Raw genomic sequence first — 26,927 nt, forward strand, 5'->3', positions numbered from 1 at the left:
GTCTTTCCTGAACAAATTTTAGATTACACCAGTCAACCAGTTGGAATTGGTGTCCCAAAGAGTAAAACACAATTTTCTGTTGCTGCTAGGTGGTGCTACGAATGATTAATACTGACTGATAATGATTAATACATATTGCCATCAAGATGCATTCAGGGTCCTTATCAAACACGAACAGTTTCGAGCAGATGTCTTGAGACGTTAAACGCATGTACCAAATTTCATACAAGTAGCTCAAACTATGTTTTAACTTCATTAAAATACTAAAGCTGGTTTCTTCTAATTTTTTTAATTAGTTCTCCAGGATTCCTCTTCAAGGACATTTAAAGCTCTTCTTTCAGTGTCAGCTGTCTTTTGTTCTCTGTTGTTTCTCTCGCAAGATGATCCCACGCAGCTTTAATAATGTTGATGCCCGGGGTGTGGGGAAGGACAGTCGATGAATGATAGTGGGTATGTGTTTTCAATTTACTGCATTGCTGGTGTGTTCAGGATTACTGTCAAGCTGACAAATGAAGCCGTTACCAATAACGCGAAATTCCTTGTGTGTCCCATACCACTTGTGTGATTCTGATTCACGCGCCGCTGCAAAAATTCCCACAGTCGTGAAAGCAGCAGAGATGATGCTGCCACAGATCCGTATTACCTCGCTAGCAGGTTGTAAGCTAACTGAATAGAGGCAGCAAAGTGCGAGCAGAAGGTGATGTCCCACCCTTTTTAACACAGGCTGAGCACTCCGTGGTTTTCATCGACTCTTCACAGGCAGGTCTAACTTCCGAACTTTGGCGACATGACGACGCGGTCGGAGAGAGAAAAAGCCCAGAAACTGAATGAGCAGCATCAGGCCATTCTGTCCAAACTGCTGAGAGAAGAGGATAACAAGTACTGTGCTGACTGTGAAGCTAAAGGTAAGCCCGGCAGCCTCTGCGGCTAACCTTGGTGTCACAGGTGTGTGCATGACAAGATGTAACGAGGAGGGCACCTGTCCGTTAAAAGGCACAGCTAGCATCATATGTATCATACAGCTAGCATCATATTGTAAGGTTATTCTGATGGGAGTCACTTGTGTGCAGCAATGCTTGCATCCGACCTTTAGGTTTGATGCTTCATATGAACTGTGTAAACCTGACGAGTCCTCCCCGTTCATATCCATGTTATGAACAATGAGTCATGCTACGCTACTGGTTTCTTAATTACATTTAAGCCAAGTATAAATATTATTGAGCGACAGTTAATTAGAAATACCTGAACAACACACAACTTCCGCTTTGTTTTTTTTTCTTTTAAAGTAAAGTCGTTATCCAGCGCTTTTATTATTTGGTTCTTTCCATAATAATAATAATAATAATAATCCTAAGATAAAATAAGAAAAGAAAATATATACAATATACAATAACACATACTCTAATACAAATACTTTAATGCAATTCAGTTGATTTGTAGTGAGAATATATATGTTAGTATTGAGATTCAGCTACAAGCCAAGTTGTGATTTTGCAGTTTCACAAAAGGGGCATCGCTAATAATTTTCTCTATTTTCCCTTTTCAATTTGTATTTCAGTTTTTGAAGTTTAGAAATCCACGCCTGGGCTTTTATTTTGAAGTTGAGTGGTTAACAGTTCCGGTCTTGTGTTGTGTAAGTGTGGCTAACTTGAGGCGGTTTTCGCCCGCAGGTATCGATGTCACGTCCTTGACTGGTTTATTTATGAGCGGAAAACGCGTGTCTCCCGTGTAGACTCCACTGACTTAGAGGTGTCGTTTGCTCGCTGAATGCCGAGGAGAAAAGCACGTGAGCTCAGATACTGCTGCAGCGCACACCTTGCTTCTGGCTAGGCATGCCTTCCTGCGAGGGAAGCCCCCTCTCCAAACTCCATTCAGAAAATTGAAAGCTTAAAATTCCCTGGAGTCGAGTGTAAAATAGAGTGTGATGGAAGAGGTTTCATTAAACCTTAAGAGTCGCTCTTTAATTCGGCATAAACAACAACTGTAATGTATGATGTCAAAATTGCATGCATTTAGTATATATTATTAACAAAAAAACGTATAATTCTCACAGGACAGCATTTCCCATAGGCTTTCACTGTTACCTAAGCACCCTAAGAGAAAGTCCAGCCCATATATGCCAGTCAGTAAATGTCCAAGCATGACATTTCCAGCCTTTTCAGTGGTGATTGAACGGCTCTTGTTGGGGCTTCCTATGACTGAGATTAGATGCCTTTTGCGTCATCATGGTTCTTCTACCATCTGACATTTGTAATCCGTAGTAGCAGACCTCAGTGAGTCTCATTGATCGTGTTGCTGCTCCTTTGTTTCGTCATATCCTCCTCATCCTTCATGTTGAGCTTAATCTATTTCATGATTCTTCAATGGTGATCTCAGTAGTTGGCGTCAGTGCACTATGGAAGGGAAATGTACCTTAACCTTAATTACCTCTGTTTGTGTAAGTGGACTAGTATGCAGTATTATTATTTTCTGTGATCATCCTTCCTCTGTGGAATAAGTTTTGGAAAGGTTTTATTTTGGGAAACCTCTGACCGAGGCATCTCACATCAGACTGGAAACAAACTGTGTAAGTGCTGTAAAACAAACTGTGTAAGTGCTGGTGTTTATTAAAGTGGGCCACAGGGATCCGGTCATGATGCTCTTTCGTAACTCTTGCCAAATTTGACCTTTATACTGGGCTAGAGGTTGGAAAGCAGCCATAATGTTTCTTGTGATGTGGGCCTATATATTATAGAATGTGAGGCCGGAAAACTTCAGTCAGTACTGGTCTCCCAGTTCATGAAGCAAACCAATGTACTGGAGTTTACAACAGAAGTGCTTATCTTACTTGTTTCTAATGCACTTATTCCCCTCCATTCCACCTGCTGAATCTCATTTTAACCCCTGCTTATGGAGGGACCAATATCCAAAACTAATAAACAATTGAAAATGTGACTCAAAAATATGTAAAATGTATTAAGGGGGGGGGGAAACTTCACACAGTATCTTACCGATTTATGTTTTTGCATCTTTGGTCACGTGGCGGACCTGATTTTACTGCACCTGGCAAAAACAAAATAATAATTAAATAAATAACTGACTAAGAACTAAGACAAAACAAATGAGTCTGTAAAAGGATTTAAAAAGTGTAAAAGTTTTGTGTCTTCTTTATTTATTTATGTATTTATTGATGATTTGAGCAGTTTCAGTCCTCCACAGATTCTGGTCTATTACAGATATGTTTATTGGCTGTATGCTGTTTGATATATGGCCATATGATTTTCTTTCTTTCTTTCTTTTTTCTAAATTGCAGAACAAAATAAACCCTGTGAGTAATGGAGAAATGGTGCCAAAAACAGGGTTTGTCCATTTATGGTTCTTCCAACTAAAATAAATAAATTTTTCCTCTTTGTGGGATATTTTTAGCAAGGGAAAGGGATGTGCCTGAATGCACCTGACAAGTAAATAGCAGGGTGTCGAAGTCAGCTGTGAGCTCTCCAGATGGATTACCATTTTTGCAGCTGCTTAGCCTGAGTTCTGCTGTGCAGCCTCTGTGAACCTGGTATAGCAGCATACGAAACAGTCCTCTAGCTGCTGCAGAACAAAATAAGGACTACCGTGACAGTGATTGGACAGTGAAAGCCAGTACAAATAAAGCTGCTGTGGTACCTGGAAGCAATGGAGAATGGCCTTGTTTGCAGTTCTGTGTTGTTTAATGTCAGCTAGTTTGTTTTGCACAGGATTTTTGGTGTTAATGTGTGTTTCCCATGTGAGTTGACTTATTTCGTTGTTCTTGTAAATCCAGCTTAAGCGTTTGTGTGTGTGTGTGTGTGTGTGTGAGAGAGAGAGAGAGAGGGAGACTGGGCTGCTGAATGCAGATTAATGAATTCAGCAGGCATTCATTATTTATAGTGTGGGTGTACTCTAACTTTTTTATTTGTTTTTGTCTGTGTCACTCCTGCAAATCCCTATCCTTAGGTTTCTTAAATGCAAAGTGCTTATAAATCCAGGTCTTTGTTCTGAAATGCAGCGATTCTGTATACAGTGTGCTAAGAGGATGGGGTGAAGGCTTTGTTTTTATATTAAAGTACCTGTTTTATTTTTGCATGTTTAACTGGCAGAATTAATCAGAACATGACAAGTAGACCAGTGTTCCAGTGGGTCACTACTGAGTCCAAAAAAAAAATCTGAAATTAAACCAGTTGAGGCGGTTGGGGCATCTGAGCAGGATGCCACGTTGGTGAGGTGTACTGGACGTGGTCTATCAGGAGGACACGCTGGATACAAATACACTGTATTGCCAGAAGTATTCACTCGCCCATCTAAATCATTGAATTCAGATGTTCCAAACACTTCCATGGACACAGGTGTATAAAATCAAGCGATTGTGAATGACAGCAACTCAACCATGAAGTGCTAGACCACCTTAAACCACAGAGTGGGTTAGCTGATGCTGAGGCACATGTTGCACAGAGCTCTCCAACGTTCTGCAGAGTCAATCGCTACAGACCTCCAGACTTCATGGGGCCTTCAGATTAGCTCAAGAACAGTGTGTAGTGAGCTTCATGGAATGGGTTTCCATGGCTGAGCAGCTGCATCCAAACCTTACGTCACCAAGCACAAAGGATCGGATGCAGTGGTGTAAAGCACGTTCCTAAAGTGACCAATTATACTTTACCAACCTGTCTGGGTTTGGTGGTGTCCAGGAGAGTGGTACTTATGGTTGTTGTGCTTAGTCTCTTAGTGTGAGGATCTCTTAATGTTTCAGCACACCAAGACATTTTGGACAACTTCATGCTACCAACTTTGTGGGAACAGTTTTGGGAAGGCTCCTTCCTGTTCCAGCATGGCTGTGCACCAGTACACAAAGCCAGGTCCATAAAGACAAGGATGAGCCAGTTTGGTGTAGAAGAATTTGACTGGCCTGCACAGAGTCCTCATCTCAACCTGACCGAACACCTTAGGGATGAATTTGAGTAGAGACTACAAGCCAGGACTTTTCGTCCAAAATCAGTGTCTGACCTCATGAATGTGCTTGTGGAATGGTAAAAAACTCCCATAAACACACCCTAAAGCTTGTGGAAATTCTTCCAAGAGGCGTTGAAGCTATTATAGCTGCAAAGGGTGGGCTGACATCATATTAAACCCTATGGATTAAGAATGGGATGTCACTCAAATTCATATGTGTATGAAGACAGATGAGCAAATAATTTTGGCAATATAGTGTGTCGCCCAGCTGCCTTTCGACTTGGTCTACTTCCCCTGTGACCCAGACTTGGATAAGAATATAGATGGAAGGATGTATAAATGAGTGAATGGTAGTAGAAAGTTTCTCACGTCCCACATGAAGACACAGTCGGCAACACTACCTAGAAAACTGTCCACTTTCAACAATAACTGATTCAGCCTGCAGTCACTACAGCACAGAACTGGCACCTGACTATAAAACTATATAAAGTCATAACATTTGACTGGTTCCTATTGTGATAAGTCTTTCAGGTTGCTATGTTTAATATAATGCTTAGTAGTAACAGTAAGTGTTGAAACTTTAAATGGCACATAAACTGTAAGTCAACACACATTCCTTATTATAATGAACAAAACCCACACAGACTCATCATGTAGATAAAAACCCAATGTAGTTTATTTGTATGTTTCCCGCATACAAAATAAATGTGGTACACAAAAATCCTGGGGTCCGTCTCTGGTTGTTTCACTCTGCTTTTCTCATTAAGCCACTGACTGCCCTTAAGTGTTCATTAAGCTTCATTATGTATGAGCAGCAGCCCTGCAGGGACATGCATGCAGCTCAACATGTATTACAGAGAAAGGAAATGAGTCATCCTAACATAGAGTGGACCTTACAGCGATAAGCAGTGTTAGTTAGGTTTCTGTAGTCGGTTATTGAGATACATCATCGAGGTAACAGCAAAGTCCTGGATGTGGAGGGTCATGTGAGGCCACAGGTATAAACTCCTGGGCAGTAAATAATGTCTTTTGACTGGATGTCTTTAAAATACTCCTTTCGGTCAACCAACAGTCCAAAACTCCAATTTCTTTGCAATACTTCACATAGAGTCATGCTAGTAACTGAGGCGTTGTTGTTGCATTTTGAGCAAAGAGAGCTGTGGCTTGCTTTTGAATATAAAGCATCATTTCAATGTTGTTTGCTAGTAATTTGCAGTATAATGTAAAAATGTTTTTTCTTTTTAACGATTTATGCTATATGACATTATTTATCTTATTTATGTTACCAATTTTCTGCATTGGTGAGACTTTATAAAGGTTTAAACTGGCTCCTTCTCTCAGTAGTATATAGTGTATTTTACAACATTTGAGGTTGTCATTAGATGAAAAATAAAATAACGCAATCAAAACTGAGAAAAATGTAGTTCTTGTTAAAAATTAAATGTCTGGTACACAGTCTCTCTCTCTCTTTTTTTTTATTTTTATTTTTTTATTTTTTATTTTTTTTAACCCAAGTCAGCATATGGCTCATTAGTATTAAATCTGTGAAGTGTGACTTTGGGAGAGCTTCCATTTAGTCTTCCAAACTTTGTGGCACAGATGATTCTTTGATGAGTAAAAACACATTTGGGCTCAGCTGATGAGGAGCCAGGTGAGCTAACACACTATCCTCGTCCCACCTGGTTTCCTGTGGCTGAGTGTGGAGGAGCTGCCCGAGACTTGGCTGGGGATTTAAAACCGAAAAACTTCCGATCATTCAATAGGAAGGGTGTACCATTTATGCAGGCCTCATCTCAGTACGCTCCACGGTAAAATAATACTTTAAAATCTTTTGATAATCCACAGTGGGCTTTTTGTCCGTACAGGACTAATTGAGGTCTGAAAAGCACGGAAGTTGATTTTTAAAGCGACCTTGACTGATTCTATTCACAACAAGTAAGTATTATAGTTTTAGCTATTCTTGATAAGAAAACGTGCTAAACAAACAAAACTAGAGTAATGGCTTAAAGCTCTTATTTATTTCCAGCCTTACTGTGACTCAGTTCCACTACTGGTTCATATTCAGACTTGAAATGATCCCAGTGGCCCCAAAACCTGATCTATTGATTTGTGGTTTCCTCTGCAGCCTGTGGCATGTTTTATGTAGGTTATTTAGAAAGTGGCAGCATCCAGTCGGACCCTGTGAGTCATACTGTCACAGCTATTTTTATCCAAACACACTGTGGATAAAAAGCTTTAGAAAGCTGAACATTTAGACACTTGAATGATTCTAGATTCCAAACTGTTTTTAAATTATACTTAGATCTCACACTATCAGTTACCAAGTGCAAAATCAGCCAGCTGCCATTGCAGACTGTAGATGAAAGATGGATGTAGCCTAGGGCTGGGCCATCATTTTGGGCAACAATAGAAAAATGAAATATCGCGATAGAATATGGGTAAAACGCGCATTCGCAGTGCCTTTGTTTTCATACGCACACGTCGGAAAAAGCATGGCAGCGAAAGCAAATCCTTGAATGAAACTGATGAACCAGAAGTGGTTTGTAAAAACGCTGCAACTTCAGTGGTGTGGAACTAGTTTAGCTTTCGTCCGTCAGATACACAACAAAGCACTATTTTTGGTAGAGCATGCTAGCAGGCCGTCGTTATTACTGTGTTTTGTTTTTTTGGTTTTTTTTGGAAAATACGGCGCACTTAAAATCAATCCTTTGATTTTTCTGAAAATCGACAGAGCCACTTATAACCCCGTGTGCCTTATGTATGAATTCTGGTTGTGTTTACTGACCTCGAAACAATTTTATGTACACGGCGCTCAAAAATCTGTCAAATGTTTTAGTACGACTTTGCTGAGCTACGAACCCGGACTGCTTGATGGATTGTCAGAGCATTACGGCTGTCGTAGGCAGGAGCCTGCTAACACATTTGGATGTGAGGCTGAAGTGCCTATAGTTACACAGCTGATCTGTTACCCTGTGGCAACCTCTGGTCGCTAGGAAAAATGGATATTCTGAGCAGTAGTGAAACTTAAGTGTAATGCAGAAACGAAGGCCACCTTCAGAGTAAAAGTTGCACCTCTTATTAAGAAAGCACAGCTTTTACAATGAAGTAAATGTTCTCCATTTCCAGTTTGTGTCATGCTTTTGACAGTTTTGCTACCTCTTAGTAAGTAGTTGGAGAGGATGTGCAGACAAATTAGCACCTTCCATGCAAACTATGGACAACCATGGCTATATGCTAACAACCAAAGACACTGCAAGGAGCTTTTCCTTGAACCGTAAACATCTTTACAACCAGCTTCCTCCAGCAACATTGCAACCACTCACAACAGTTTAGGAAAGTTGTCAGATAGTTAGTAACTGGATCCTTGGACCAAGGCAAGCTCACTTGGTAAGCTGCATTCACAAACTGCATGCATCCACAGACTGAGTTACCAGTTAGCAGTAACAGGATAGTGAAATATTCAACTTGTATAAATACTCATCAGACTTCTTGGATATTTTTACGACACACCAAGCCACAATATTTGTCAGAAAACTCCTGTAAAAATGCCCCAAAATAGCAAAAAATATCACAAAGAGGTCCAGTGCCTCTGATTAGCAGAGAGGGGTCCTAACAGACAGGAGCTGTGTACACCTGTCAGTAAAAGCAGCCATGTTTCTAACTTTTCAACCTCAATAGAATCCAAACAGGGGAGTTATAAAAAACTCACCTCTTATGCAGTTTTTACAGATGGGAAGAGTATAGATAAAAGTCAAAGTGTTTTTGAACCAGGTGGTAACCGTTCAAGTTGAAGGTAAACGAGTGTGGTGGATCAATACATTTTTTTTCTTATGTGTTACGTTTACATGTTCTTCTTGTGCTCTGTTTTCTCACACCACCAGAAAACACACTAGGTTAATGCTCTCCTTCCTGGAACAGGGTTAACTTCCTGGTAATTGACTGGCAAAGTGTTCATAGCAGAAGAATAACCTTTACTTTGGGCCAAAGACAGTCCTCTGAATCAGATTTTAACACATTTAACGTAATAATCTTTTATTTATGGATCCCTCTGAATGAAAGCATGCTTTGGGAAGCACTTTTGTGCTGTGATTTTCTTTGAAAAACTGTTTTTCTCCTCTGTTTTTGTCGCGTTTGTGTTTCTTGATTAAGACCACTGGGATCTCCAGTAATGAGTGAAAATGAGCAGAACAAAAAGACTCGGATGCTAATCTTTCCTATCATTACCTTCACTTTCAGTTTATGTAACAACAGCAGGAACAAAAGGAGGTGTCAGTTCAGCACATATGGGACCATGTGTTGTTCCCAACTGTGACAGCAAAGTGTTTTGATTTTGCTACCAATCTGATTTGTATGTGTGGCCAGCTCGTTTCTATAGCAACTATCTGTAGCAGCTCACTCATTATACCATGGGAAAATGACCAACCCAACTTGATGTTGAAAAATGAAAGATGAAATAATCAAAAGTGCTGCCCGTCACATGAACCTCTGTGGTCATTGTTATCCATGTATCCTGTGTCTCTATGTTAAGTAGCACTGGGGAAAACCATTTCTAGTAGAAAGTGACATGGGCGGGAATGAGAATTATTTATATTTAACCTTTAATTTGAACTTTGAGCTAGATCTAAAAAAAGAAAGGAAAAAAACATTACATTTTTGTCTCAGACAGAAATTCCTAATATTTCTTTGTTTGTGAGGAGTTTTTGCTTTTTGCCGGATATAAAAGTCAATTGATTTTTGGCTGCTAATTGTTGAATAGGAAACGTGACATCTGGAAATGCTGACATATGATTATTTGATGGAAAAGGATTGCACTTTTCTGGCACCCTTGCTACTCCTGGCGGCACATTTGTGTTTGTGCAAATATGACTTGCATGTAGTTACTGTTTAAAATATGAAAAATTGGTTTCACTGCATTATTGAAGGATGTAATCAATCATTTAGTGGTGGATCTGAAGATGAAATTGTAAAATGTTTTTTGAGCTTTAATGTTTAATGCAGTGCACTGCAACAGAGCTCCACCCATTCATCAGTGGGCAGATATTAGCAATTTGCTTATCTACTGGTATCAGTATTTGTAACAGTTGATAAATGAAAAACATAATAAGGACAAGGGAGAAACACCCTTCAACCATGTTATGAGTGTTGATGTTGCACAGTTTGTCCAGCAGATGGCACTTTGCAACTTTGCTGTTTGGAGTGCTACAAAAACGAGTGCAATAACTCCAAATAACAAATGTTAGGGAAATCTGTTTATGTTGTGTGTTTCTCAAAGGAAAAAAGATGGCGACTGACATTTTGGAATGTCAGATTTTTAATTCACCAAATATTGATATCTCACATTAGTCGGGCTCTGCTCCACACCAAGAGCAGAGGCAGTGTATTAGAGTTTATTGATGTGGAAAACAAGCTTTCACTCTGTAGCTGATTGACCACTCGGAACGAAGAGCTCCGGTTTCATTCATCAGTTTGTTTTAAGGCTTTGGTGTGATCAGGTGCCATCCATCCTCCGTGCTGCCTGCTGCAGTCAGCGTATGTTGGGTGTGGCAGCCATTCTGTGACCACTGCAGAGCGGTGACTCACCTTAGCCTCTCAGCTGTAATTCCACCCTCAGACCTGCCTGCTGTCTACGCACGCTGCCCTACATCTGTGTGTGTGTTGAGACAGTGGTGCACACCTTATTGATTGTATTTCATTTGCCTGTTTGGCCTGGCAGGTCAGTCTATCTACTGCTTAGTGGATTATAGACTATAATTTTAATTTTCTGTTTTAACACAATCCTTTCATCAGTGTAAGCAGAATCTACACACACCACGTGCACACACACACACACACTGCCTGACTACGCGTCAGTATTATGATTTGTGGCAGGCGGTGCTCTGAGCTGGCACATGCTCTCTTGTGCTGGCGCAGCGGATCTTGGCAAGCGCCCGTGGGGTATTCAGCACTTTGATGACCTGTCCTTGGTACTGCTCCTCTGTCATGCACATCAAATACTATGGCACATACACACACTCACTCAGCTGGGCTCAGAATCTGGTGCCCACACACCTGTACTTGTACACATTTTAAAGGTGTGAAGGGCAGACTAGTTTTGTAGTGTCCTGTCAAGGAGACAGCCTTTGGTAGGCTGCAGCGAGGTGGTACAGCATCACAAAGCAAATGTAAATTTAATCTTAGACACGTGAAGAAGAAAAGTGCAAGTTTGGTGTTATTTTTGTGTCTGTGTGAACAGCTTCAAAGTGAGAAAGGGGGACACAGTGTTACTGCTGTTTAGGAATCTGCAGATGCTGGCTATAAACCTGTTCCTAAAAACTAAATCGGGTTTGTCTAACTGCTCTTTCTTACAAGCCAGCAAAGTCTTTTGACTAAAACACTAATTTTATTTTGCAAAACCCAGAATTTGTCTGGTGCTTCTCTAGATTAGTTATGTGAGTTACTTTGTGGTGCATTGCGTTTTTGTGTATTTTAATAGATTAGTTCACACAACCAGCAACTCCAGGTATTTGCAGGCCAAAATCTGTGAGGTGGTTTTAAAGTGTGTAAAATCAACAAAGGTAATGCATACCGTCAACTTCCAATTAGAGTTGCTGAATCAGAGTCGTGCTTCACTTTCCCTGAAGCAGAACTTTGTCAGCTTAAACTGCAGACGGAGAGTCGGGGTGGCCCCGGCAAATCTTTCTATTTGTGAGGATTTGCAGCACTGATGGCATGAGACAGTAGGTTGAAGATTCTCCTGTCAGTGTGATTTCTAAAGTTTGCTGTCTTGAAATGTAAATGTGTAAAAATGTGTGTGCCATTTTTGTACAGAGTCAGAGCTAGGGATCCAATTAACCTTCAGATAGCTGAGCTGTAACTAGATTTTTAGCCAAAAATGAGAATTTTGATGTAATGTAAGACAAATATAACACATGTAGCTAGCAGGGATTGACACTATTGCCTCACAGCAGGAGCGTCCTGGGCCTAACTGTGTGGAGTTTGCTTCCTTCCCCAGTCTAAACGCATGCATGTTGGGTTAATAGGTGGACCCACAGTGACCATAGGTTTGATTGTGAGTGTGAGTGGATGTCTGCCTCTGAATTTGAAAAATGGATTGCTATTTAGTTTGAAAGATATTAATGTAGGCCTCTGTGGGTCACCTGTGCTCCTGGGTGACTGAGGTACAGGAGCAGCAGTGGGAGGTGCGAACGTGTGGCTTTGCACATAATCCTGCATCTTCAGATTTGGTGCTCTGTATTGCACATTAACAGCAGATGTATGTGTGACTGTCCTTATAAAATACATCCATGTTGCAAAGATTGTTGTCAGTAGTTTTTGATAACATGGAGCTCTGCTGTAACGTCGTACACAGATCTGGCCTGTACTGTCTCTAATGAGAACAACAGGAAATGGGCTCTGCTGTAGTCTCCTACACTACCTTCTGTCACCAGCAGATGGAATACTGTCTTCACTTTATGCTTTTATTCATTAAGTGTATAAAATAAATAGTCATGTATTGCTCAGGACTGTCATTGCTCTCATTTATCCATTTCATGTTGAAAACATAATGAGACCGTCCACATGCCAGACTTGTGGACCTGTTATTGTGTTTGTGTCCCCTGTGTGTACGCCTCTGTCTGTCTCACTCTTTATAACCTGCGATGATGCTTTTTATGGTTTATCCATCTGTCCTGATTTATTGACTGTCTGCACTCTAATGTTCCACCATTAGTTTGAGGACAGGGAATAAGAGCAGATGATGGCTTTTTATTAGATTTTGCTCTTGTTGTTATGAAGAGGAAATACTGTTGGAGGGGAGCTCGGTTCTCCTTGAGGATGCACTCCTTCCTTCTTCCTCTTCACTGCTGACACAGAGTCGCACTAATGGGCCAGCAGGGAGCAGCACAGCGCTTCTTTATTTTCCCCCTCAGCCTCCAGTCTCTTATTCTCCACTCCAATACTGTACTGAAGATTCTGGCAGTCTTTCAATGATTTACTAAGAGGGCATTTTATTAATTAGAAAATGGGGGTTGTTAACCTTCTTTAAATGAGACTGCTGCTGAATTTAAGCACAAGGATGGTGCCTTTTCTCGCCTCGGGCGCCATTCAGCCTCTGTGCACTAACATTAGCATTTGTTTTTGGTTCCTAGAAAAGAAAAGAGAGCAACTAAAGTAGATCCATGCATCCATACATAATTAAAGGAGCCATGAATATTCTGTAACGATTTGAGCTTTCGAGGTGTTAATAGGGCATTAAGACAAAGGAAAGCAGAGTGAAAGATAAATGAAAAGGTAATTCAAATAAGAAGGAGATACAAGGGTGGTTGTGACTGTGACCAGGCAGATTTCTGCAGGTCAGGTCCACAGAGGCTGCCTCTTTGCAGCCACTAAAGCGTTAAACTACAATTTCCAGTGCTTCCCTAAAGGAAAAGGAGCACTGGATTGATCTCCACGGAATACACCTGTGGCCACCCTGCCTGTCACACACAGCGTTTACGCACACTTGTCACTCGTCGTCCTGACTGTCCTCAGGTTGACAGTTGGGGCTTTAATTTCATGCTCGGCTGACTGCCCACCTCCCCTTGCAGTTGGGAAGTTCCTCTGTCACTCATCAGGGCTCCTCTGCGTTGTGTGTGCATGTGCGTGTCACAGTGGAATATTTGCCTCTGCATCTTTCTGTCTACACATGCTGCTAATAATGTGTTAATCTGTACATATTAGTGTGTGTACTTGCTGGGGTGGCTGTCTGTGATTGCTTGTGTGTAGGTGTATCACTTAGCTTTTATGCATGTGCAGCTGTGTGTGTCTTTTGTGCAGGCGTGTTTTTGTGTCTATTCAGGTCAGCAGCCTACAAATTGTGTGCGCTTGTTTGGGGGAGGGGGTGCAGGAAACTCCTTTTAGCTGTCTATTTTTGTCCAAACTTCAGTGCAAATATAAAGTTTGTCAAGATGAATCTACACGAGACAGGGGAACAGATACTAATGCTGTGGCTCCTTCATGTACTGATCACTTCCCAGACATTATATCCATCGGCAGAGGTAAAGATTGGAATTAAAAATAGGACAGCACATTAGTGGTCAGTAGGTTAATGGACACTGACCAGTGTAGAAGGTCGGAGCTCATATATCAGAGTGGCCTTTAGTCTGCAGGGCCGAAGCTCTACTTTTAGATTGCTAAACCAGCCGGTTTTACATTACACCAAAGCATTTTTCTTCTTCCTTTTCCCCCCTTTTTTGAAGCATAGTACCTGTGAGATTGAGCTTTCCCTTTTTTGCAGTTAAACGTGCATAATTGATGTTTTTGCCCACTAGGGGGCAGAGGAGGAGCTTTTGGAGATAAAACTGACACAGGATTTCCAACAGAAACCTTCTTAGCCACACTGGCTTCAACCAGCATAGGAGTGCAGCAAATTCATTTTGCACTCAAATATTACCAAGCTATCATACAGTTGCTGACAAGAGTGACGCACAGCAGGGAGCTTATTTTCTACTTCACCACCAACTTACTTGCTACCCACTGCCTCCTATAATTTAGTGGACCGGTATCATAAAAAATTGCTAAAGCAGTATAAAGTTGTAACTTGCTTGTTTGTAAAACTTGTTTACCATTATTGGACAACAGGATGATTATAGAAGCTTAATGAGATTCATTAGCTAAGTTAATAGTGGTAGCTTTTGAAGGGGTAAATGGGCAGATTCTGCGCTTTAAACATGAGGCGTGTCTTCTGTTAGCTTCAGATGTCAGAATGCCTCGTTGATGAATGACAGTTTCAGCTTAGAGGCTCATATTTTGCTACTGCTGGTCCAGATTTAATCAGTTTGTGGGCTGCGTTTTCCCTTTTTGTGTTTAAGATCTGTTTGTAAAAATGTTGTAGCCAATTATAGTTCAGATTTAAACTGAGTTAACCTTACTTTTCAGCTGGGTTGCACACCTGTTGTAGGACTCAGCAGTATGTTTGACACCAACAACCTTGTATTGTACATTTTAACTAGGTTAAGACAGACTCCATGTGGGTCCTTTTTCAACTCGCAAAAAAGACTGAATTTCTAGGATACATTTAGATAAAGCAGTAAACCTGATAAGATATGCACAACTAGGCAAAGCCCCAATTTAAATAAAGTTGGTCAGCAGTCAGATTTTGCTGCTGCTCTGGAGCATATTGTTAAAGAAAGACTGGCAAATTATAAAAGAGGAAAAAAACATGGTAACATCCCAAGTTTTGTGCATGAATCTTGAAAAAAGACCTGCTATACAGATGAGAAAGTCAACTTGGTGTTATACTTAATAAGCCAAACATTATAAACACTGATAATCTGTGAATTATCCCTTAGTCATATCTAGGGCTGCCACGATTAGTCGACTAGTCACGATTACGTCGACTATTAAAATCGTCGACGACTGATTTAATAGTCGACGCGTCGTTTGAAGCTTTGTAAGATCCCAAAAGCCGCAGGAATGAGTAGCAGGATTTAAGAGTGTAATAACGGACTGAAACAGAAGATGGCAGCACTGCATGTACAAGGATGCCAGCTGCTGTTAAACCCCGAAGAAGAAGAAGCTGTGTCCCAGAATTCATAGCGCAGCCCAGCTCGGTTTTCAACAATGGCGGCAGCTAGTTAGTTTTAATATTACTCTTATTATTCTTTCTGGGTCACAAAATAAACGTTTAACATATTTTCAGGCGAGAATGTAGCTGTGTAAACCTCAAATATCGGCTCAGTTTATCAAGACACCACATATTTTCAAAAGCGCTCCGACATTTTCGGAGACGTCTGTTACCCACCAGCTCGATAGCTAGCCGGGGTTCAAGGCTCACTAGAGCCCGTGAGAACACCGGACTCCCGGGAAATCGTTTTCAAACCCACTGCCGTCTTTCGCTACTAAGGTTAAACATGATATATAAGTCACTTAGATAACTTACAAATGTTATTGTTTGGCCTTTTTTTGGTATTTTATTTGTTCCTGAGTAAATCGGTTTGGCTGAGATTAAAGTTATAGTTTTTACACAGCTGAATAAACGTCAAGCAGACAACTGAGCATGAGATGCTCGAGAATATACTCCGGTGTCCTGTTATATTTTAGATAGCAAGAAGTTTATTAAACTTCACCGAAACAATCTGCAAATTTCATTAAAATTTAATAAACTATCATCTTGTCTTTATTTTTAGTTAGCACCTTAAACACTTAAAGCTGTAAGCTAATGATAGTTATATAAGAGCAGATGCTGCTGGTGCAATAAGCTGTACATTTTACAATGGATGCATGATCTGATTAGTTGACTAATCGCAAAAATAATCGGTGACTAGTCGACTATCAAAATAATCGTTTGTGGCAGCCCTAGTCATATCTCCTGTCAAGGTATAGGTTATATTTAGCGCTGTATACACTGAAAGAGACACGAGATCATGTAGTACTGGGAGGAAAAAAAGTGTGGGTTATCCAGAGTTAATTGAAGTTGCCACTAATAGGAGCAGAGGATACAGTTGATTGACAAATGACAAGGTGGTAAATGCAGAGTTACCTAGGTAACCGCAGCTGTCCACTAATAAACAGCTGTCGTCTACAAAGTGATGAATAATGAGTGAAACACTTCATATATGGACGTGACTTTAGACAAACAATCAGACAGTCAGTTGTGTGAAATGAAAGTCGAAGGGGTAAAGATGTGAAAGAGTGAAAAGTCTCAGAGACGCAGAGACTCCTGCTCACAAGTCAGAGCATCAAGAAACATCAGTGCAAGCCACTCGTCATTGCATGGATGAATGTTATTGGCTTCTAGAAGTAGTGCAACACAGTTAAGCATTCGGGGTATAATTTGTATGAGTTTTACTTTTTGACTAAGCACAACCAGACTCTAAAGCTCTGTGGATTTTCAATTTAGAAATACTCACTTTTCAATTTAGAAGTCCTTCCTCTTCACTCCGAATTCCTTCTGTGAAGAAAGCCTGAGTGTATCTGGATGCTTTGCACTGCACTGAAAATTCATTTCCAGCCTCTTCAAGCACTGTGTTTTCTGTTGTGTGTAATTAGACCTCAGGTGAGGCTGTCGCACATTTTGTACTGGAATATTTTTGAGAGAGGTTATCTGAGAGCAGACCAAAGTGAAGTCCAATAGATACTGATAGATATCCAGCAGATAGAGCCCAGCTTACAATAGCTGAGCTGCTTGATTTGGGCTTAACACTCAGTCATCCCTGCTTTAATGCTCCTTTAGGCCGTCTAGTGCATTAGTGCCACTGCATTAACACACTGATGCTCTTAGCCGAGACAGTCAATCCTACTGCACTGTGTGCTGCTGCCGCCATCCAACCAGCGCTGCCGCACCACCATAATGTAGCCTAGACCCAAAGAAGTTGCACCTTTGTGCGTGCTGTGTTCAATGCCATTTTCAGTCCTTGGATTGACAGATAGTAAGCTTCATGGTCTGGAGAAGGATGGAGCCAAAGATGACGCTGCGGGACTGTAGCCACTAGCCCATTAAAATGATTTGACTGTCATTTCCATGCCATCTCCTATTCATCTCCATGGAGATTTGGCTGAGCTTGGGTTGCTTTGTGCCATGATGGATGATGCATTTGCACAGATTTCTGTGGGAAGCTCTTACCCTGAGTTTACTCAAAAAAAGATATTTTAGAGAACTGACTAGTATGCACAATTATATTAGTATTTGGGATTTCAGAGGGCTTGATGTTCTACGGACTACTGTATATGAACCTTTTGTCTGAATTTTCTTAATTTTCCTGAGAAGAAAATTGGTGTGAAAGTAAGGCAGAGCTTAAAAAAACAGTGCTGTAATTCTTTTCAGTGTTAACAGACTCTTCAAATTTGTGTGCCGAGCATCTTGGCTCCCAGACTACAAAGAAGCCTCTCTTCTTCCCCTTGAATGTGGTCGTTCTGGGCAAGTGCAAAATCTTTTATCTTAACACATTGTTGAACTGTGCATGCTGCATTGTTCGGAGCATGTGGAGGATGCCCTTAGTATTCTGCCTTAACTACATTGTTCAAATTGTGCCTATAGTACAATCAAGCAACGTTAGATGATACCATTATTCATCGTATTTTTTTAATTTTATTTTTTAAACAATAGGTCGTTGATTTAAAATGGAGGTTCTTATTGTTATCTGACATTATGCTTAAAAGGGATATTGTACTTCCTGAAGGCTCTGGACGTTGTAGGGCTGTCCTGGTTGACACGCCTCTGCAATGTTGCGTGGAGATCAGGGGCAGTACCTGTGGACTGGCAGACCGGGGTGGTGGTCCCCATCTTTAAGTAAGGGGACCGGAGGGTGTGTTCCAACTACAGGGGGATCACACTCCTCAGCCTCCCTGGGAAAGTCTATGCCAGGGTGCTGGAAAGGAGAGTTCGTCCGTTAGTCGAACCTCGGATACAGGAGGAACAATGCGGTTTTCGTCCTGGTCGCGGAACACTGGACCAGCTCTTTATCCTCTCCAGGATACTTGAGGGTGCATGGGAGTTTGCCCAACCAGTCTACATGTGTTTTGTGGACTTGGAGAAGGCATTCGACCGTGTCCCTCGGGGTGTCCTGTGGGAGGTGTTGCGGGAATATGGGGTGTCTGGCCCATTGCTACGGGCCATTCGATCCCTATACAACCGTTGCAAGAGCTTGGTTCGCATTGCCGGCAATAAGTCGGACCCGTTCCCGGTGGGTGATGGGCTTCGCCAGGGCTGCTCTTTGTCTCCGGTTCTGTTCATAATTTTTATGGACAGGATTTCTAGGCGCAGCCAAGTGGCGGAGGGCTTTCGCTTTGGTGGCCTCAGAATCTCATCTCTGATTTTTGCAGATGATGTGGTTCTGTTGGCTTCATCGGGTGAAGGCCTCCAGCTCGCACTGGAACAGTTCGCAGCCGAGTGTGAAGCAGCGGGAATGAGGATCAGCACCTCCAAATCTGAGGCCATGGTTCTCAGCCGGAAAAGGGTGGAGTGCCCACTCCGGGTCGGGGATGAGTTCCTGCCACAAGTGGAGGAGTTCAAGTATCTCGGGGTCTTGTTCGCGAGTGATGGGAGAAGGGAGCAGGAGATCGACAGATGGATTGGGGCTGCAGCTGCAGTAATGCGGACGCTGCACCGGTCCGTCGTGGTGAAGAGGGAGCTGAGTGTAAAAGCGAAGCTCTCAATTTACCGGTCGATCTACGTCCCTACCCTCACCTATGGCCACGAGCTGTGGGTAGTGACCGAAAGAACGAGATCGCGGATACAAGCGGCAGAAATGAGCTTCCTCCGAAGGGTGGCTGGCCTCTCCCTTAGAGATAGGGTGAGAGGTTCGGCCATCCGGGAGGGGCTCAGAGTAGAGCAGCTGCTGCTCCACATCGAAAGGAGCCAGCTGAGGTGGTTCGGGCATCTGACAAGGATGCCCCCTGGGCGCCTCCTGGGTGAGGTGTTCCAGGCATGTCCCACCGGGAGGAGGCCCCGGGGCAGACCCAGGACACGCTGGAGAGATTATATCTCTCGGCTGGCCTGGGAACGCCTTGGTATTCCCCCGGACAAGCTGGAGGAGGTGGCTGGGGAGAGGGAGGTCTGGGCCTCTTTGCTTAGGCTGCTGCCCCCGCGACCCGGCCCCGGACAAAGCGGATGAAGATGGATGGATGGATGGGATATTGCACTTATTTCTCAACTCATATAAATAAGGAAACGTTATGCAAAAGTAATGCTCATTATTTGAAACTGAGGCTTCAGATTGTTCTGAAAAACAGGTTTCCAAATTTTTTTTAATCTGATTTTGAGACGTCACAGACTGTGATTTTAATTATGTGATGGGCAGAGATGGGCAGTAACGCGTTAAAATAAATGCGTTACTGTAGTCCGATTACTTTTAAAGTAAGGGGTTACTATTGCAAAAAAGTAATTGGATTACTGTTACTTTCCCGTAAGCATGCTGCCTTACTGCGTTATTAAACCGACACTTTGTGAGAGTGTCTCATGACACAGTTTTTGACGTTCGTGGCAGCAGCAGACGTGTGTAGATCAACAATGGAAAACAGGGAGTGTGGGCGAGAGTACGACGCAGCATTTAAAGCTCGGAGGTACTGACATTACTTTTGAGTTTGATTCTGTAAAAAGTGACAAAAACATTAGCGTCTGCTGTACACTCTGTGGGAAGAAAATTCATTCTACAGCGAAAAATTCAACTTCAAATCTGAGCAAGCACTGAGCACGCTGCCACGGGAATGTGACATTCATAGAGAAACCCCCGGATCCCGCCTACTGACATGACCGCTGCGGCACCGGGCAAACCTCCACCGGCCCCTCTCCTGCTAAGCAGGTGAAAATAGATTAACCTCCTAAGACCCGAACTCTTCCACGGCATGCATTTTTAATTTCTCTTTGATATTTGGGCATATTGGGACCTGATGAATGTAAAAACAAAGAAATACCAAATTTTTGTTTCTAAGAAAAATGAGAGCTACATATGAGGATATTCATTTAAAATTTTGATAGAACAGTAGCAGAATAATGTCCGCGTAAGTGGATATCAGGCCCTTGTAGAGCAAAATTAAGTATTTTGGTCTAAATAACCCAAATTGTGATGTCCACATACTATGTGGACGCCAGGTTCTAGGAGGTTAAAGAGTGACAAGACTTGGTGCCGCTTAAGCTTTGATTTTATTTATTTTTTGCTGTGTTTTACTTGCATCTATTTGAAAGAGCGAGTGTAAACACAAAAAATTATTTTATATGCCGGAATATGCAGAAAATAGGTTTAAATGTTAAACACATTTCTTCAAGTCAAAGACTGTTGTACATAATGTCATTTTCACTTGATGCAATGTGCATAAAGTTAAAAGATTAAAACTTATAAAACAAGTTTTAAAAAGACACTTTCTCATTTCATTCAATTTTATATGATGGATTATGCAGAAAAAATAGAGTTGGGCTAAAAGGTATTCAGGTTGTGTATCATGTTTTTTAAAAGTAATAAAGTAACTAATTACTTTTGAAAATAAGTAATCATAAAAGAAACTGGAAACTTTCTTGGAGAAGTACTCAGTAATTAGTAACTAATTACTATTTTCAAATAACTTGACGAACACTGGTGACAAGTTTGTGATACAAGAATAAAGTTACGTTGAAACCAAGCACACCATTGTTTTTCTTGTGACATTACCAATAAGTTTGATGTGTCACATGGCCCTCTTCCTATTGAAAAAACAAAAGTTGTATCCAAGATGGCCGACTTCTAAATGGCCACCATGGTCACCACCCATCTTGAGGAGTTTGCCCCCTCACATATACTAATGTGCCACAAACAGGACTTTAATATCACCAACCATTCCCATGTTATTACGGTGTATCCATATAAATGGCCCACCCTGTAGTTCTATAGTTCTTATCGATAGTTGCTGCAAAATGGCTCCACAGTGGCCCCTAGAATATTTCAAAAGAGCAGTGCCTGTGCTTTGTTTCATCTATGGGTCTGAAATCATGGAGCTATAACCTAAATCCAACAGGAAGTCAGCCACTTTGAGTTGAAAGTGTAATTATGGGGTCATTTTCAGGCCATATAATTTAACGAACTCCTCCTTGGGACTTTATCAGATCCACATGGCCTACGGTGAGTGGATTCTTAAGGCCTCAGTCATCTTGAGAAGCGTTTGAGGTTTCATGAAACACCGCCGTCATGGCTGCACGTCAAGTTTCGATCATTCGCCGTGAAGAAGGAAACTGCTATAATTTTGACCCTGGAAAGGTTTTCAAAACCACTTTTCTAAACTCAAAGCTGCTTTCATTGTGTTAAACACTGTTTTCATGATTACCTTTCATACTTTCAAGTAGGTTCTAAATTAAATTTAATAAATTTAATTAAAACTTTAATCACTAAATTGAAGTGAGAATGCATACAATAAAATTCAAGACTTTTTTTTTTTTGTCTTTAAAAGACAGACACTGACACAACCCTAAACGCCTAGGATGGTATCTTTCACTTTCAGATTAAGTGCAGCCATTCTATTGACACATACATTCACATTTAATTGGCTTTTATATGTAATAAACTGCATGGGCTCTAATCAAATGATATCCATAAATGAAAACCACACGCCTTCATGCTTTTCCTTCAAGATTTAGGGATTCAGAATATTACTTCCTGCACCGTTTTGATAAGAATGTCTTTAAAATGTCTCAGAATATTATAAATGGCATTTAGCACATTCTGATATACTAAAGTGAGTGAGACAGTATTACCAAAGCAAAACAAGGCTTTGATTCTTGGTGCTTGGATTTTATGTTTTTATGTTTTTTAATTTCTGCTGAAACCTGATGGTGTACTTCACACAACTACAACACTTTGTCAAAGACTTTGTTCAAATTGTTTCTTGTGAGTTTGAATTTGTGTTGATTTGACTTTGTTAAAGCTGTTCACAACCTGCTGTTCTTTGTTCACTAGCAAACTTCTTCCAAAGCACGTCACATAAACTATAGTGGCAGAAATATTCACTCAACAATCCAAATCATTGAATTATGGTGTACCATTCACTTCCATGGCTACAGGTCTATAAAACCAAGAACCTAGATATGCAGAATGCTTCCGCAAACATTTGTGTTCAAGTGAAATGTTAATGCTTCAGCTTACCAAGATATTTTGGAAAATTTTATGCTCCCAACTTTGGGAAGATGTGTGTATATATAGATACAAACAGTGAGTTGATACCATATTAACTCCTATTGATCAGGGAAACAAAGTTCATATTCTTGTGAAAGTAGACAAATACTTTTGAAGTAGTGTAACTAACCACTACAAAAACCAGAATTTTAATTCAGTTGAATATTTTTTTCATATAGCTTCAAATCACAACAACATTTTGAAGGCACTTTATATTGTAAAGTAAATACAGTAATTCAGAGAAAACCTCATCAAACAGACAACCCTACCAAGCATTTGGCAACAGAGGGAAGGAAGAAACCTCCAGCAAAACTGGGCTAAGGGAGGGCCAGTTATCTTGTATCCACGGCTTGAAGTTGCCTCCCACCCTATCTCTAGGGCTGAAGAGAGGTACCTCATTTATCCTCAAGGTTATTCTTCCAAAGAACAAACCTCATGGCTTTTGGTGTTTTTTAGAACGTTGATTGACTGGTAAATGAAAGCTTTACCTTTGGGCTCGACACTCTTGTCACTCCAATGGTGCGGTACAGCACAGGTGCTCGGTTCTGTACCAAGCTCCTCCTTCCCATCCTTCATATCTCTTGTTCTGTCACATCTTAAAAGTGTTCAACTTGATCCACATCTGGCGCTACTAGGGAGGATGCTTAAGTCCACTGAACCTGTGTTTATTAAAGCAATTGGGCAGACCTTATGCTTTGTGACATTGTGTGTTATCATGTAGACCTTATAAAAGGTTAAACTCTGGCAATAAAAATATGCACACAGTTAGTAAATAGACTCGGAGGTGGTGCCAATTAAATCATGACTGATTACTTTAAGTGGCTACCAAGACAATTCCTCACTTGATATAAGGCTGGTTAAGACCACTGGTCGATCCATTGTCCATTGTTGCTATATTCTGAGCCTAAAATTGGTAGCTTTATCTGACATTCATTTCAGAGTGATTATCCTTAACTGAAAATTCCAGGAGAGCAGTAGCTTAAAAACTGTTCAAACCAGTGGATAGCATGCTGGAGCCTAGAAAATCTAAAAAATAAATAATTTCACAGTATGTAGCAGCAAGTGCCAGATACAGGTACCTTTTCATACTTGAAAGCATAGTTTTGTAGGATGGTGGTGGGGTAAAGAGCTTCAAAGAGAAGAGTACTCCTGGCTTGCTTTTTCATTTCACAGTTGTATTTCATTGGTTCTTTACTTCCTGCTGTTCTTTCACTTCCACAGTTTTGAGTTTATTTGGGTTTTTGAGTTCCTTTGCAGTCTAAATTGTTGAAAATGATTGGGATCAACTCACATGCAGCAGCAAGTCACTTAAACTACAACACAGCAGGAGTTTTACAATAAAACTGCAACCGGAGTAATTCATAGTGGAAATATCCTCTTTTCTTCTTTTCCATTTCAGGGCCTCGGTGGGCGTCATGGAACCTCGGGGTGTTCATGTGTATCCGCTGTGCCGGCATCCACCGCAACCTGGGTGTCCACATCTCCAGAGTCAAATCTGTCAATTTGGATCAGTGGACACCTGAGCAGATCCAGGTATGCAAATGATGCTCCCCATACTAGTACTGCTTTTAAGGCTTCTTAATGCATTGATATAACTTGTACCCCGTAATCTGTTATTGTTTAATTCTTTTAATGATCTCTGCCACTTACAAACAAAAGCTCACTGTATTTCTTTTTGTAGGTTTTAAATCTATGTAGTAAAGATCACAAATAATAGCAAAAACCTTAAGACTCATTGTTTTCACTTGTTGCTTGTGTGCAACCTGTTCTGCTTTCAAGGATGATTTACATTTGAAATTAGAGCATTTGGAACAAGGCAAATGGTCAAAATAGTAAAAACAACAGGAGGAAAGATTTATTATTTAGGTTTTTGAGTCTTTTTTCTTTCTTCTCATTTTTCATTCAGGCAAAGGCAAGAAACCCACCTCCAAATTATACGAAACATGATCCTTATGATTTTTTTTTTAATTACAGTTATCAAACAGTGATCTGGTTCATTTATGTTTCAAACATAAACAGGAGCTGCTGGTGCTTAATAGGGGTGGGAATAGAGAACTAGTTGGCAATAATACACCCTCAGTCTTTTCCTTTTATATGTACTGGCATGTTTCTTTTTTATACTTAAGCATACTTAAGGTTGCTAAACACACCTGAGTTGCCTCCGAGCATTTCAGAGACAATATAACAGCTGTCTTTTAAAGTTTGTCAAAAATCAAGAACAGACGCAATAAAGTATGGGCTCTATCAGAAAAATTTATAATAACATTTAAAATGAATAATGTCTTGCCAACATGCATCACTAAGGCCTAATGCAGCGTTCTGTTTTCATAGTAGATTCTACAGTCCTCATATAGTGTCCTAGCTCACTGACATTCTCATTTCTTTCTGTACACACATTTGCTGTGTGTTTAAAAACCTTTAATTGTTTTGTTTTTTTATATTTTATTGTGTGTAATCCATTTTTCATAAACAACTATTATCCTTCTGGGCAAAGGACATTAAAGATGGCAGGAAAGGAGGAATGGAGACCGCAGAGAAGGTGGTGAAGGAGGAGGTTGGTGTGAGAGTGGAGGATGCTCGGAGGCAGATAATCTGCTGTGGCGACCCCTGAAGAGAGCAGCAAAAAGAAAAAGATGTATTATACTATTGTTGTATTTAGAGCTGGCTGAGCCAAAAAAAGAATAAATAAACGGCCCTAAGACATCTTGGCATGAGCAAATGCAAAAAACCCAGATGGTACCCCCCAAAAAAGTGCATTTTAAGGGTTACCTTGATAGGTGAAGTTATGCATATACTGCAAGGTCACTCTGTATGCACTGACACAGCCTCAGAAATCCACTGTTTAGTATGCATTCAGTGTTTTTACACACACACACACACACACACACACACACACACACACACACACACACACACACACACACACACGCAGCCATGTGCAGTACATGCACAGCAGCACGTGTGCAAATGCACATGCAGAGGGAATACAGAGAGCCTATAATGCTAATTTGTAAGTGCGGAGCTGTGTTTTGTGGATAACTAGCATGTCACATTGATTTTATTTCACACTCTGTGTTTGTGTGTGTCTGTGTACATCTGTGAAGCTCACACAGCAGTACTCGCTTGGTGTGTAGCAGGGGAAAGGTGTGTGCCTGTGCGTTTCTCCCGTGCTGTGCCGATCCATCAGCTGAGTGCGAGTGGAACGGGGCTCAGTCTGAATGTTAATCACTGTTTTCAATGACTAATTAATTCTGGATGGCTGATTATTCCGACTCCGTCTCCTCCACTTCTCCTATCATCACCCCATTCATCACCCTCCTCTTAATTTAGCCCTGACACATACGGCCAGTGTGTCTTTCACTTGGCATGTGCGTGTTTGTGTGCGAGTGGGAAGGAATCTGCAGCAAATTGAGTTGAATGCAAATGTGAAGTATGAAAGAACTCGCTGTGTGTGTTTGACAAGGTCTTAAATGTGTTTTACCGACTGCCTTTTCTGTATTAATGACACAGTTTTTCCGTCTTTTCTCTCTCGGCTCTTTTTCCTTCCTCCCCTCCTCGTAGAGTATGGTGGACATGGGCAACACCAGGGCCAGACAGCTGTATGAAGCCCACCTACCGGAGAACTTCAGGCGACCACAGACGGACCAGTATCCTCCTCCTGCTGTCTCCCTCACTCTTTTTTTTTATTATTCTCAGCCTCTATTCTCGTAAAAACAGATGCACTGGAATAAAGCATCGCTCTCACTGAACACTTTAATCACTGCTTTCATATTACATATGCATTAAAACTGCCAACTTCAGTACACACAGATATAAAAGCCTCTGTTTCGCCACACATGTCGGGATATCTACATGCAAATATAAAAGCTCCTGTCATCATGTAGCTACATATAAACTCTAAATGTCACCATAAATAAGTAGTTTATGCATTATACCACCATACAGGTCAAAGGTTTGGACATATCGCATTATATCAAGCACAAAACTTTAAATATTTCAGTCTTTGGTTTCATAACTGCTTTGTAAACTCTCCATTCATCAGCCAGCTTCATGAAGTCATCACCTGGAGCTCTTCCAGCAGTCTCAAAGGAGTTCCCATATATGCCGAGCACTTGTTGGCTGCTTTTCCTTCACTCTGCGCTTCATCACAAACCGCATCACTTGGATTTGAGGTGATGGGGCAAGTGACCTGACGCAACACTCCATCACTCGGCTTCTTTATCAAATGGGCCTTTAAAGAACCTGTGGGGCTGTGTTCAGGCTGCACAGTGGAGACACTGGGCCATTAGGTCTCAAATCAACACAAGTCTTCTGCCCTCCAATATGCATAAACTTTTATGGTATAACGTTTGAATATATAATGGTTGCCGGGAAATTTTAGCTTCA

General features: G+C 41.1%; 1 protein-coding gene across 4 annotated transcripts in view; it reads left to right on the plus strand.

Annotated features, from left to right (window-relative positions):
* Positions 1-539: 539 nt before the first annotated feature.
* LOC101483689 (stromal membrane-associated protein 1) overlaps positions 540-26,927 on the plus strand; it is a 145,483-nt gene continuing 119,095 nt past the window's right edge. For 2 of the 4 annotated variants that reach the window (XM_024804619.2, XM_024804621.2), the window contains exons 1-3: positions 543-905; positions 23,941-24,074; positions 26,103-26,188. In XM_024804619.2, coding sequence (XP_024660387.1) covers positions 788-905; positions 23,941-24,074; positions 26,103-26,188 — 338 coding nt within the window. In that variant the 5' untranslated portion in view covers positions 543-787. Of the gene's footprint in view, positions 906-23,940; positions 24,075-26,102; positions 26,189-26,927 lie in introns of all 4 variants that reach the window. The other 2 variants (XM_024804617.2, XM_024804618.2) reach the window with 2 other exon arrangements.

The sequence above is a fragment of the Maylandia zebra genome, linkage group LG13, assembly GCF_041146795.1.
Source record: "Maylandia zebra isolate NMK-2024a linkage group LG13, Mzebra_GT3a, whole genome shotgun sequence".
Taxonomy (NCBI): domain Eukaryota; kingdom Metazoa; phylum Chordata; class Actinopteri; order Cichliformes; family Cichlidae; genus Maylandia; species Maylandia zebra.